Source organism: Bufo gargarizans, chromosome 2 (genome assembly GCF_014858855.1).
Source record: "Bufo gargarizans isolate SCDJY-AF-19 chromosome 2, ASM1485885v1, whole genome shotgun sequence".
NCBI classification, from domain to species: Eukaryota; Metazoa; Chordata; class Amphibia; order Anura; family Bufonidae; genus Bufo; species Bufo gargarizans.
Window position 1 is genome coordinate 344058983 of NC_058081.1, and position 13623 is coordinate 344072605.

The window sequence follows — 13623 nt, forward strand, 5'->3', positions numbered from 1 at the left end:
TGACTAGCCACAGGAGGTGGGTTGCACGGGAGGAGGGGGTTGCTGGGGGGGGGGGGTAAAAAAATTATTGTGGGGACCGATCATTTCTAATTACGCCACTGCACAGTGCATTCCCGTCAGCTCTTACTAACCCAGCCCCCCAGGTGCCAAAGCTTTGTTCTCCTGAGAGGCAGAAGGGAGCAGGACCACACTTGTGGGTCCTCCACTGAATGTACAGTAGTAGTAGGTGGACCAGAATTTAAGTGGCAGGAGAAGAGCAGGGGATGTTAATGAAGAGGAAAATCTACATAAAAAACCTAGCAGTAGTTTATTGCATGTGTATTGCAATAATACTTTATTTGAAATGACCCATTAACTGCCTAATGACACTTTTTTTCTAGTAAAACCACTTTTAAGCTACCAACTTTTGGGGGGTATGGCCACTTTGACAAGGGACAGATTTTTCTATCAGGACACCTATTTCATGGTAGCCATTCTGCAGCATTGTAGGAATAGTTTCTAAGATGTTCTAAGTGTTCTAGGGTAAAAACACGGTGTGAACTGTAGACAGACAATATAATCCAGACAAATATACAGATATCTGCATGATCACTGCTATGTTGGCAATCCCTATATAAAGTATATTTGTCTTATTGACAATATAAAGAAAAACTATTGAATCAAATAATGTGGATATGTTTTTCTTTATTTATTTCCAGTAGACGCATGAATGCTAAACCCTTCCCACATGAAGAGTGTTAGCACAGAACACCTCAGCCACGTGAAATAAACACCCTCCTTTTTTTCTCTCTCCACCCAGGACTGTGTTCACCAGCTGGAGAGACAGGGAACTGATGTAGAGTTCTCTAATTACCGCTCAGCATCAGGAATCTGGATCAAATAAGACATTATTTTATCAGAGCTTTTCTGCAGTCAAGGAATCATTAGTCATAGAGAAAAGGGACATTTTGGATGCCAAGGAGAGTCTCATTGTGGGTTTTAGACTGTGAATTTCATAGTCGAGATTAATACTGTGCAAAGGCAGTAAGTAAGCGAAACGTGATCTAGTGCAGAGGGTTTATATCCTGGCAGCGTGTCCTGGCACAAGACGATTTTAGACGGGTGAGGAAGAATAACAGTGTAGCATTCTGCGGACTGGAGGAGCACTTCTGATAACGAATCCCTGTGCCACAGGGGACTTGTCCTGGTAAAGTGTCACTAGGTCAGGCAGCATGTGGCAGTCATGCAGAGATCGTACAAGAGAAAGCTAAGAGCTAAATGCAGCCCACTACATGAGTTCGGTGGAGGGGCTTTGGAGCTCAGACAATACAAGTCCATCGATACAAAGAATGCATTAGCTGATGCCGGGGATATTAATTCCAACTCTTCCTGTCCAGAGACAGCTGTGTCAATGCCTGCCAGCCCTGCAAGGACCTACAGCAGAAGCAGGGGGTCTCCCCTCACTGGATATGGTAAATGTCATTTCATTCCTCTATTTATGATGGAAAAATTGTCTCATGTTATGTTGTGTCATTTCTGCAGCAGAAGGTTTTTAGGTCATTTTAAAGAGATTGGTATTAACATCTTGGGATAACCCTCTGAGGATATAGTACTGTATTAAAGTGACATACTGTGCATACAACTGCAGTTTGTTTTGATCACACCTATACAGCATTCTTCGTGTATGTAAATATGTGTGTTGCAAAATGAGGCAATTCCAATACAGCAATGCAATAACAAGTAAACAAGACTTCTTAAAGTTTTAACCATTTTGTAGACAAGGCTACTATAAAATCACAAACTCATTTTCTGGTATTTGACTGTTTAGTGGATTAAAGGCAGACTGACTACCCAATCATTTATCTACTTTCTGTGAAAATTAATTTGATCAAGTTCCATGTATACATCACTTTTGACTGGGAAGAGGCTTACTGTAGTGTATAGAGATGAGCGAATCGAAGTTGATGAAGTGGAATTCAATTTGAATTTCAGGAAAAATTCGATTTGTATCAAATCCTAATTTCCTAACGTTTCGCGGTAACGAATTGAATTTTTTTCAAAATGTCCGCTGCACGTTTGAGGACATTGAGCAAGGAACTCTGGGAAAGCAGGATCACCCATAATGCCATGCATGCAGCCAATCAGCAGCCAGCCACTCCTGTGATGTCACAGCCCTATAAATAGCCTCAGCCATAATGGATTCTGCCATTTTCCAGTGTACTTAGTGCAGGGAGAGATGTCAGCAGGCGCTAGGGACAGTGCTAGGAAAGACTTCATTGTGCTAAAAAAATAATTTACAAGTTCAGGGAAAGATTATTCAAGATGTAAAGAAAGGATAGGGAGGAATCATTCCACAGCATTTATGTAGAACAGGGTTCAGTAGGGGAGGTTACAGCCTGGGTATTAGGAACAATCCTATTATACCTTGCTGCACTGACTGGGGATCCAAATTGCCATTGTACAGCTCTGTAACTCTAGCAAACCATTCTTGTTATCAGGGTGCAAGTGCTGTTTGATACAGCCATTAACAGGGTTTATTACAAGGAAATAGTTATGCATCTTATTTGCCCTTGTGCGGTGCAGTTATATTTTCTAAAGGGAATCCAAAGCAACTGAAAGAGGTGACTTTTAAAAATACCTTTATTATATCAAAAGGGGTATTGGTATATATGTAGAAGAAAGAGGAAAACGGGGGAGAGGGAACCCTAACAAGGGAAAGATAACTACAAAAAAGTAGAGGGTATCAGCGGTTATCCCAAAGGAGGTGGGTGCCGCCGAGACCCTCCTGATCAACATAAAAAAGTGTCAGTGGTTATCCCAAGCATCCCAACGAGACCCCGACGTGTTTTGCCTAGAACTCGCTAGGCTACCTCCTTTGGGATAATCGCTGATACCCTCTACTTTTTTGTAGTTATCTTTCCCTTGTTAGGGTTCCCTTGATTAGGGATTAACAGGGACTGGATAGTAATAGGTTCGGGGACAGGGAACCTCCACCATCAGGGGGACGCCCTGGGCTGAGCAGTCTAGGGGGCAATTAGGGTGAGACACTCTGCCCTTGCCTGGTCCATAAGACTCTGCCCCTCTCCCCCGTTTTCCTCTTTCTTCTATCCTGTTACTGTGGGTTTCTTGTTGGGGGCAAATATTCCCCTTTAGGAAATTCAAGTACTCACATGTCTCCTTGCACTATAGTGGTACATATATACCAATACCTAATTGCTAATGTTTTCCTATATTTTCTAAAGCATTTTTTGGCTTGCATTAGCAGGAAAAAAAGGGCTTATTAGCCTTTGTGTGGTGAAGTGTGAAAATTACAGCCCTTTTTGCTGTGTATTAGTGGCACAAAAAACATTTTATTTGCCGTTCAGCGGTGCAGTTATATGTTCTAAATCCCCTTTTGTCATGTATTAGTGCAAAAGAAAAATATATTTGCCGTTCATCAGTGCAGTTATCTGTTCTAAAGCCTTTTGTGTCATGTATAAGTGGAAAAAAATAAGGGCCCTTTTTGCCGTTCAGCGGTGCCCTTATATGTTTTAAAGCCCTTTTTGTTGTTTATTAGTGGCAAAAGAAAAATATATTTGTCGTTCAGCGGTGCAGTTATATGTTTCTAAAGCCCTTTTTTGCATGTGTTAGTGGCGCAAAAAAAGTATTTGCTGTTGTGTGGTGAAATTAGAAAATTACAGCCCTTTTTGGTGTGTATTAGTGAAAAAAAAAAGGGCTTATTAGCTGTTGTGTGGTGAAATGAGAAAATTGCAGACTTTTTTGGGGTGTTTTAAATTCCTTTTTATTTATTTTTTAATTTGATCTAACAGTATGTCAGACAGAGAAGTGCCAGGCCCTGCACAGGGGAGTGGCAGAGGCCTAAATGTTTCTGGCACAGGTCGCAGCAGAGTAAGGGGGTGTAGCAGCAGGAGTTGCAGCGAGAGGCCTGAGCTCCCGGTGTCATCTAGCGTTCATGTCTTGACCAGCAACCCAGCGGTTCTTGAATGGTTGACTCGGTCATCCACTTCATCCCAAGTGACATCAGACAACCCCAGCCAAGAGTCGGTGGGTTTGTCAGACACAACCCTTAGTTGTCATGGCCCGGGAGCAGGCCCTGTGCCCTCACCTGTTCTCAACCTGCCTATGTCCTTTTCTGTTCCCTCTGCCAGAGAAGTATTATATGCTGTGGGATCCTCAGCCCCACTATACAGCGAGGACGAGCTACTAGAGGACAGTCAGTAGCTACTGGCCAGCTGAGATGTGGAGGAGACATCCACCGCTTCCTCTGCTAGGTCGGCAAGTAGTGATGAGGAGAGTGGCATGGGAGCTGGTGTTGCGAGCGGTGAGGCTCCTGACCCAGAGACCGTTGAGGAGGACATCAGTGACGTGCAGACAGTGCTCGATGATGATGATGTGGCTGATCGCTGTTGGGAGCCGGGTGAATCATCGGGAGAAGAGGGTGACAGCTTACCCGTGAGGCAGTGGAGGAGCCAGCAAGTCCCTAGGGTGGCCGGAAATTAGCAGGGGGCAGCAGTGGGAGGTTGGTAGCCAAACGTGCCCAGGGTAGACCACCCGCTTTGCAGAAGCCTACCTGACCGGAAAGTAGTTGTGCATGGGTTCGCGAAAGCAGTGGTGGTAGCAGTCAGTCAGTGCGTAGTGTTGGGGATAAAATCACTTACTTGGCGATGGCTCTGATGTGGTGGTCCAGCCTGCATCACCCAGTGGCACGCACCCGTTTCAAGCAGTTAAGGCTCCACCACCTCAGCCGAAGGGAGCTGTTTGTCCTTCCCAACATCAGCTGGTCCTGATGCTCCTGCTCCCCCTCCTTCTTGTCAAGCGATTGCCAAGAGACAACAGTATGCGTGCACTTATCCAATAGCGTGGAAGCGGAATGTGCTTCTGTCCAAATTCCTGGTGCTGCAGTCCCTCCCTTTCCAAGTGGTGGACTTGCCACCTTTCAGAGAACTGATGGCTTGTGCCGAGCCGAGGTGGAGAGTCCCAAACCTCCCAAAAAAAGTCATTTCTTTGCCAAAAAGGCAGTACCAGCTCTGCACACACATGTACAACAGAAGGTGGGCCAGTCCTTGAGCCTGTCGGTGTCTGCCAAAGTGCGCGGCAGCACTGACGTGTGGAGCTGTAACTACGGTCAGGGACAATACATGTCCTTTACGGCCCACTGGGTGACTGTGGTTCCTGCACAGCCACACCAGCAACTTGGCCAGGTGACGCCGCTTCTGCCTCCACGTTCTTAAGCTGTTGGTCCTGCGACAATGTCTGCCTCTGTCTCCTCATCCTCCACTGTGTCCTCAGCCTCCACTGCAGGGACAATTCACAGTGCCCATCCAGCATACCACATGTGCAGGGCACGGCGGTGTCACGCTGTTCTGCACCTCGTTTGCCTGGGCAAACGGAGTCACACAGGGGAGGAACTGCTCTGTGTCCTTCAGCACAAAATCAAATCCTGGCTTTCTCTGCGACAACTCAAAATCGGAAGCATGGTGACCGACAACGGGAAGAACATGGTGTCGGCGCTGCATCAAGGAGGGTTCAATCTGGCCGTCAAGTGATTCCTGAAGTCTTCCACCCATCTGCAAGACATCCTAAAAATGGGCAGGAAACTTTGCATGCACTTCAGCCACTCGTTCACCGGAAAGCACACCCTTCTTGAGCTGCAGCGGCAGAACAGCATTCCCCAACATAGGCTGATATGCAACGTTTTCACCCTTGGAATTCCACCCTCCATATGTTGGACCGACTATACGAATAGAGAAAGGCCATAAACGATTTCTGGACAGGAGTACTCCTCTATGTGACTTCGTCAGCCAGTGGCAGCTCATGGGTGACACCTGCCATTTGCTCAGGCCCTTTGAGGAGGCCACGTTATTTGTCAGTCGCCACGACTACGGGAGGAACAATGTCATTCCACTGCTTCATGTCCTGGAACAGATGCTGGTAAATCTGGTTGGTCAGGGTACTGGAGATGTGGCGCCTAGATCTCACGGCCACATGAGCCCTGTGGGGGCTAAACTGGAGGAGGAGGAGGACATTGAAGCACAAGCAAGGTGTAGCCAAATGGGTGGTTTTTACACACAGGTGACAGGAGAGGAGGAGCAGGAGCAGCCAGAGGAGCTACAAGGCAATGAGTAAGATGAGGCAGAGGACCCAGACACACTGTGGCAGTATGCAGTGAAGATGGAGGCAGGGAGTCCCTCCGAGTCACTTGCACAAATGGCCCGATGCATGCTCACTTGCTTGCGTAGTGACAGCCGAATTGTCACCATTCGGCAGAGAGATGACTTCTGGATCTCCACCTTGTTGGATCCTTGCTCCCGGTCCAAAATGGGGGCATTTTTACACCCGCTGAGAGGGAGGACAAACTGAACTACTATAGACATCCTATGTAGTCCGTTGGCTGCTGCCTATCTGCGCCATCATCCATCCTCTCGCAGGTCTGACCATGGGGGCCCTCTGCGCTCACGTTCCTCTACCATGGCTGCTGTGGCAGGGTGGGGGTGTAGGAGCAGGTCCAGCATCATCAGACAGCAACTTGAGTCTAGAGTCGCTGATGAGCATCTTTCTTCACCCGCCTAGAGCAGCAGCTAGACCTGAAGCAGGACCTAAACCAGCAGGTGGTGACATACTTGGACAGTACCCTGCCACCCCACATTGAAGATCTGCTGTACTACTGGGCAGCTAAATTGGACTAGCAGAGCTTGCCCTGGAAATGCTGTCCTGCCCGGCCAGTAGTGTGGCATCAGTGCGGGTGTTTACTGTGGCAGGGGCCATAGTTACCCCAAGAAGAACTCACCTGTCCACCCTCACTATATCACCTTGCCACTCTGTGGTCTACTGATGCTTCTGCCAGCTCCCCAATCTGTCACCAGGTCACTCTGTGGTTTCCTGATGCTGCTGCCACCTCCACACTATGTCACCTTGCCACTCTGTGGTCTCCTGATGCTTTTGTCACCTCCACACTATGTCACCTTGCTACTCTGTGGTCTCCTGATTTTGCTGTCACCTCCACACTATGTCACCTTGCCACTCTGTGGTCTCCGGATTTTGCTGTCACCTCCACACTATGTCAACTTGCTACTCTGTGGTCTCCTGATGCTGCTACCACCTCCACACTATGTTACCTTGCCCCTCTGTGGCCTCCTGATGCTGATGTCACCTCCACACTATGTCACCTTGCCACTTTGTGGTCTCCTGATTTTACTGTCACCTCCACACTGTCACCTTGCCACTCTGTGGTCTCCTGATGCTGCTGTCACCTCCACACTATGTCACCTTGCCACTCTGTGGTCTCCTGATGCTGCTGCTGCCACCTCCACACTGTCATTGTGCCACTCTGTGGCCTTCTCCTGATGCTGCTGTTGCCACCTCCACAATCTATCATTGTGCCACTCGGTAGCCTCCTGATGCTGCCGACACCTCCACACTCTGTCATTGTGCCACTCTGTGACCTGATGCTGCCACAACCTCCACACTGTCATTGTACAAAACAAAAAGGGGGGGGGGGGGGGGGGGTAGGTCAGCACATCCCAATATGCAGGTGCACGTTGCTATGGCTGAAAATACATATCAAACACATAGTGCAACAGCACTCTACAAACCAAATAAAGTACAAAGGTATATTATATTGCCAATGCTATGCTAATAACTTTGAGATGCTTTGCAAATACTTTTTGTACAAAATTATTTTAGCCCGTCTGCCACACGCCAAGGCGATCTCTAATCAGATGGGTCCTAACACTACAAAAAGTATTTACAAAGCATCTCTAAGTTACTAGCAGAACATTGGCAATATAATATACCTTTGTACTTTATTTGGTTTGTAGACCAATGTGTTTGATATGTATTTTCAGCCATAGCAACGTGCACCTGCATATTGGGATGTGCTGACTCCCCCCCCCCCCTTTTTTTTGTTTTGTAGTTTGTATGGGAGTTGTGGCTGACTCCTATTTGGTCGTGCACTCCTGTAGCCTGTGTTGCGCCTTGGGCTGATTTTAATTAGCATGAGTACTTAGTTTGCTCAGCATGCATGCTGGTATTTATAGTCCCTGGATTTAATGGAGGCCATTTTGTCACCATAATGAACCAAAAGGGGTCCAGCATGCATGTGGGACCTACCCTTCCTGAATTTCATGGTCGCTGTTATGACACACTGTCATTGTGCCACTCTGTGGCCTCCTCCTGATGCTGCCCCACCTCCACACTTTCATTGTGCCACTATGTAGCCTCCTCCTGATGCTGCCGCCACCTCCAGACACCGTCATTGGGCCACTCTGTGGTCTCCTCATGCTTCTTCCACTTTACCACTATGTCATAGGGCCACTCTGTGGACTTCTGATGCTGTTCCCACACTCCCCACTTTATGACTGGGCCACTATTTTGCCTTTCGGCATGGCTGACATCATCATTTATTTGACCCTTCTTCTGATCTGTCAGAAGGAAGGAAAAATGAGACGCACAACGGATCCTGTCTGTATAGCAGCTGTAAGGCCTGTATGGTCCCATCAGAATTGGCTTGTGATTTGGTAGCCAAAAGTAGTAGTGGGTACAAAACACAGAAGATATGCAAATATTCCTTTCACGTGTCATCTCTGTTTTTGATCCACTCCTGTTTTTTTGGCATTAGCAATACTGATGGATTACTGACCAAATGCTGATCAAGTGAAGGCGGATGCTCAACAGACAGGATCCATTTTTTGGGGGTCGACAGATCAGAGGAAGTGCAAAATAATCAGTGACGTCAACACAAACTTACTGCTGACACCCTATCCACACTGTCGGGGGGCCCTACTTGTATAAGCGTTTAACAGAACAGGTTCTGTAGACATCTATGTGGAATCAGCTGGCGACGGTGTAAAAGGAGTGCTCTTCTTCTAGGGGCTAACATTGACCTGTAAGGCTGAGTTCATACTTGGGTTATTTGGTCAGTTTTGGCCCCATGACGGCCCAAATAAGTGAAGTGTGCAGTGATTCTAAGAGTGACGCCTGTCATCTGCATGTCATACTGAACTCACAGTATTATTTCACTACCAAAGCAGACTCCCTATGCGTATTACTGCAAGGCACCGTGTCCTACACCACTATAAAGGCTCTCTGCAGCCAGGAAATCTCTAGTAGTGTACTTCAATTGGTTTTCTGTCAAAAAAGTAACAATGTTCCTCTCGTATAAATTTGTATTTGCTGTATTTATTGTTTATTATAGAGACACTATTTAAAAATAATCATATGCTGTACTTTTATAGCTCTACTTATACTATGCTTTTATACTTTACTTTTATATATTGTATTTACTGTTCAATACTAGGTCCATATGATTATATCCCCATTAGATCCCTATCGCTATCAAATACCAGACATGAGTAAACATATTCTGCTATGATTCATGGTTATATGGGTTATGTAGATCAGGACAGACATTAAAAATATACTGCAGCTTATAACAATACTTGAGCTTGAATCTGACATTGTAGTATAGTCTGTCTCTGTAACTTGCTTATTTGCAAATTTTGAAGCTCACAGGGCATTTATGATATGATAATTTTTGACAAGTCATCCTTAGGTTTCTAATATGGGATTTACAAATTACTGTTCTATAAAGGGGTTGATCTACACAGTTTTTAATATCCCTGGTAATTCTTGACAATTTACATAAAAACGTAATAATCATTATCTGCTAAGCTGGTGTCACTTTGTATGTTGATCTTTGTTTTCCTGTGTTCGGGTATCTAGCATCTGTATGTTCTGCCATTATGTTTATGAGTCTACTCATACCTCCCAACTTTTGAAAAACACAAAGAGGGACGTGCAACAATTTTTTCATACTGGGCCATGACTCTAACTTTGCCCAAAACATAACTATACACACCCAGTCCCATTAAAGGGGTTTTCTGGGATTTTGGAACTGATGACCTATTCTCGGGATAGGTCATAGGTATCTGATTGGTGGTGTTCTGACACCCAGGACCCCCGCCAATCAGCTATGCCCAGATATGCCCTCTTCACAGTAGCTTTGCTCAGATGTGCCCCATTCACAGTTGCTATGCACAGATATGCCCCCTTCACAGTAGTTATGCCCAGATGTCCCTCTTTACAGTAGTTATGCCCAGATGTCCCCCTTCACAGTAGTTATGCCCAGATGTCCCCCTTCACAGTAGTTACAGACGTGGACAAAATTGTTGGTACCCTTTGGTCAATGAAAGAAAAAGTCACAATGGTCACAGAAATAACTTTAATCTGACAAAAGTAATAATAAATTAAAATTCTATAAATGTTAACCAATGAAAGTCAGACATTGTTTTTCAACCATGCTTCAACAGAATTATGTAAAAAAATAAACTCATGAAACAGGCATGGACAAAAATGATGGTACCCCTAACTTAATATTTTGTTGCGCAACCTTTTGAGGCAATCACTGCAATCAAACGCTTCCTGTAACTGTCAATGAGACATCTGCACCTCTCAGCAGGTATTTTGGCCCACTCCTCATGAGCAAACTGCTCCAGTTGTGTCCGGTTTGAAGGGTGCCTTTTCCAGACTGCATGTTTCAGCTCCTTCCAAAGATGCTCAATAGGATTGAGGTCAGGGCTCATAGAAGGCCACTTTAGAATAGTCCAATTTTTTCCTCTTAGCCATTCTTGGGTGTTTTTAGCGGTGTGTTTTGGGTCATTGTCCTGTTGCAAGACCCATGACCTGCGACTGAGACCAAGCTTTCTGACACTGGCTAGTACATTTCTCTCTAGAATTCCTTGATAGTCTTGAGATTTCATTGTACCCTGCACAGATTCAAGACACCCTGTGCCAGACGCAGCAAAGCAGCCCCAGAACATAACAGAGCCTCCTCCATGTTTCACAGTAGGGACAGTGTTCTTTTCTTGATATGCTTCATTTTTTCGTCTGTGAACATACAGCTGATGTGCCTTGGCAAAAACTTCGATTTTTGTCTCATCTGTCCACAGGACATTCTCCCAGAAGCTTTGTGGCTTGTCAACATGTAGTTTGGCATATTCCAGTCTTGCTTTTTTATGATTCGTTTTCAACAATGGTGTCCTCCTTGGTCGTCTCCCATGTAGTCCACTTTGGCTCAAACAACGACGGATGGTGCGATCTGACACTGATGTTCCTTGAGCATGAAGTTCACCTTGAATCTCTTTAGAAGTCTTTCTAGGCTCTTTTGTTACCATTCGGATTATCCGTCTCTTAGATTTGTCATCAATTTTCCTCCTGCGGCCACGTCCAGGGAGGTTGGCTACAGTCCCATGGATCTTAAACTTATGAATAATATGTGCAACTGTACTCACAGGAACATCTAGTTGCTTGGAGATGGTCTTATAGCCTTTACCTTTAACATGCTTGTCTATAATTTTCTTTCTGATCTCTTGAGACAGCTCTTTCCTTTGCTTCCTCTGGTCCATGTCGAGTGTGGTACACACCATATCACCAAACAACACAGTGATTACCTGGAGCCATATATATAGGCCCAATGGCTGATTACAAGGTTGTAGACACCTGTGATGCTAATTAGTGGACACACCTTGAATTAACATGTCCCTTTGGTCACATTATGTTCTGTGTTTTCTAGGGGTACCATCATTTTTGTCCATGCCTGTTTCATGAGTTTATTTTTTTACATAATTCTGTTGAAGCATGGTTGAAAAACAATGTCTGACTTTCATTGGTTAACATTTATAGAATTTTAATTTATTATTACTTTTGTCAGATTAAAGTTATTTCTGTGACCATTGTGACTTTTTCTTTCATTGACCAAAGGGTACCAACAATTTTGTCCACGTCTGTATGCCCATATGTGTCCCTTCACAGTAGTTATGCCTACATTATGCTCCCTTCACAGTAATAATGCCTACATTGTGTCCCCATCATAGTAGTTATACCCACAGTGTCTCCTTCACAGTAGTTATGCACAGTTATGTGCACCCTTCACAGTAGTTATGCCCACATTGCGCACCCTTCACAGTAGTTATGTCCATATGTCCCCCCCTTCACAGTAGTCATGCCCACATGTTCCCCTCACAGTAACTATTTCCAGATGTGCCCCCTTCACAGTAGCTAAGCCAAGATGTGCCCTCTTCACAGTAACTATGCCCAGATATGCCCCCTTCACAGTAGTTATGGGCAAATATGTGCTCCTTCACAGTAGTTATTCCAGATATGTGCCCCCTCACAGTAGGTATGGACAGATATGTGCCCCCTTCAGATGAAATAAAAGAATAAATAAATTAAAAAACTGACCTAGTTCTCCGGTGATCACAGCTCGGCTGCTGGCGCTCCCCAGCAGTAGCAGGATACTGTCACACATTGCACTGCCGTTTAAGAAGAGGAGGAGCAGAAGCTGATTCCACTGCTCCTCTTACACAATCCAGCCGCGCAATGTGTGACAGTATATCGTGCTGCTGCTTGGGAGCGCCGGCAGCTACTTGATGAATTGGGGAACGGATGGCTTCCTGCTTCACTAATACAATCAGCTATCCTTGCGTCCTATGGACACAGAGACAGCTGACAGCAGGATATACTTCAGCCGTTCCGGAACCACGGGACAGACTCTGAAATCTGGGACTGTGCCCCCGAATCCGGAACGGTTGGGAGGCTTGTAACTGCACCACCAAGTGCACAGTCATAACGTTTAGTTGTCTTGCTATCACATAATTCCCATCCCATGTAGTGTATGTTTGTGTGCATATTTTGCGTATACTCAAGACAGGGGAAATATGATAGACAGAGAGAGAGAGATCTGAAAAACCTCCTGCCTCTATATAAATAACAGCTAATGAATAAATCACATCTCAGTATATTAGGTGTTATCTTACTTCAAGCTTTTGTCATTTGCTGTAAGTTGTTATTGTTTGCAATGCCCCCCACCAGTAGCCATCATTTTTCTTTAAAAGCAGCTGGTTATGCTTATGACAAAATGGGTCTGCTATTGGTTTCATGACAGCTTAAAGATATACTCCATCTATACAATGGGTATTTACTGCATTCCAAAGCTTTAAGGGGAATGATATAAAATGGCTGCCAGCAACCTGTCCTAGAATGTGAACAGGATTGGTTGCCTCCACTTGCAGACCTGGTTACGGTGATGAGGCCTCACTACACTCTACACTCTGGCACTTGCATATACTACATATTGGTGAGTTTTCCTGTCAGGCTGCTCAGCCATGATGGCTTATCATAGGCAGGATGGCATAATTACTGCGTAGTAGTGAGGCCCTGCCCCCCCCCAAGACAGCTCTGTAATGAGTAGCAACCAGTCCTGCTTACATTCTAGGACAGGGTCTCTGTCCCTAGTTCATGCTATCTTGGGATAAAGTAGCAACCTGGTAACAGCTTCTTTTTAAAGGGGTTCTGCGGGAATGATTCAAAATGGCTGCGAACAACCTGTCCTAGAATGTAAGCAGGACTGGTTACCTCCACTGCAGAGCTGCCTAGGGGGGTGAGGGGGCGGTGCCATACTACACACTGTACTGCTGTACCAGGGGCGTAGATAAAAGCTCCTGGGCCCTAGTGCAAGAGTTCAGCTTGGGCCCCCCTTCCCTCAGTGCTTGTTGGAAAGGGGCAGGGGAGCACGTAGCCTTCCTGCTGCCTGAGGCAAACATTGAAAGGGCACCCCCTCATGCCAAATTCTTGACCTAACCCCTTCCC

At 45.6% G+C, this 13623-nt stretch overlaps 1 protein-coding gene across 1 annotated transcript in view; it reads left to right on the forward strand.

Moving 5' to 3' along the window:
• Positions 1–1222: 1222 nt before the first annotated feature.
• ANO4 (anoctamin 4) overlaps positions 1223–13623 on the forward strand; it is a 426239-nt gene continuing 413838 nt past the window's right edge. Inside the window, exon 1 of the mRNA XM_044277391.1 lies at positions 1223–1451. Coding sequence (XP_044133326.1) covers positions 1223–1451 — 229 coding nt within the window. The remainder of the gene's footprint in view (positions 1452–13623) is intronic.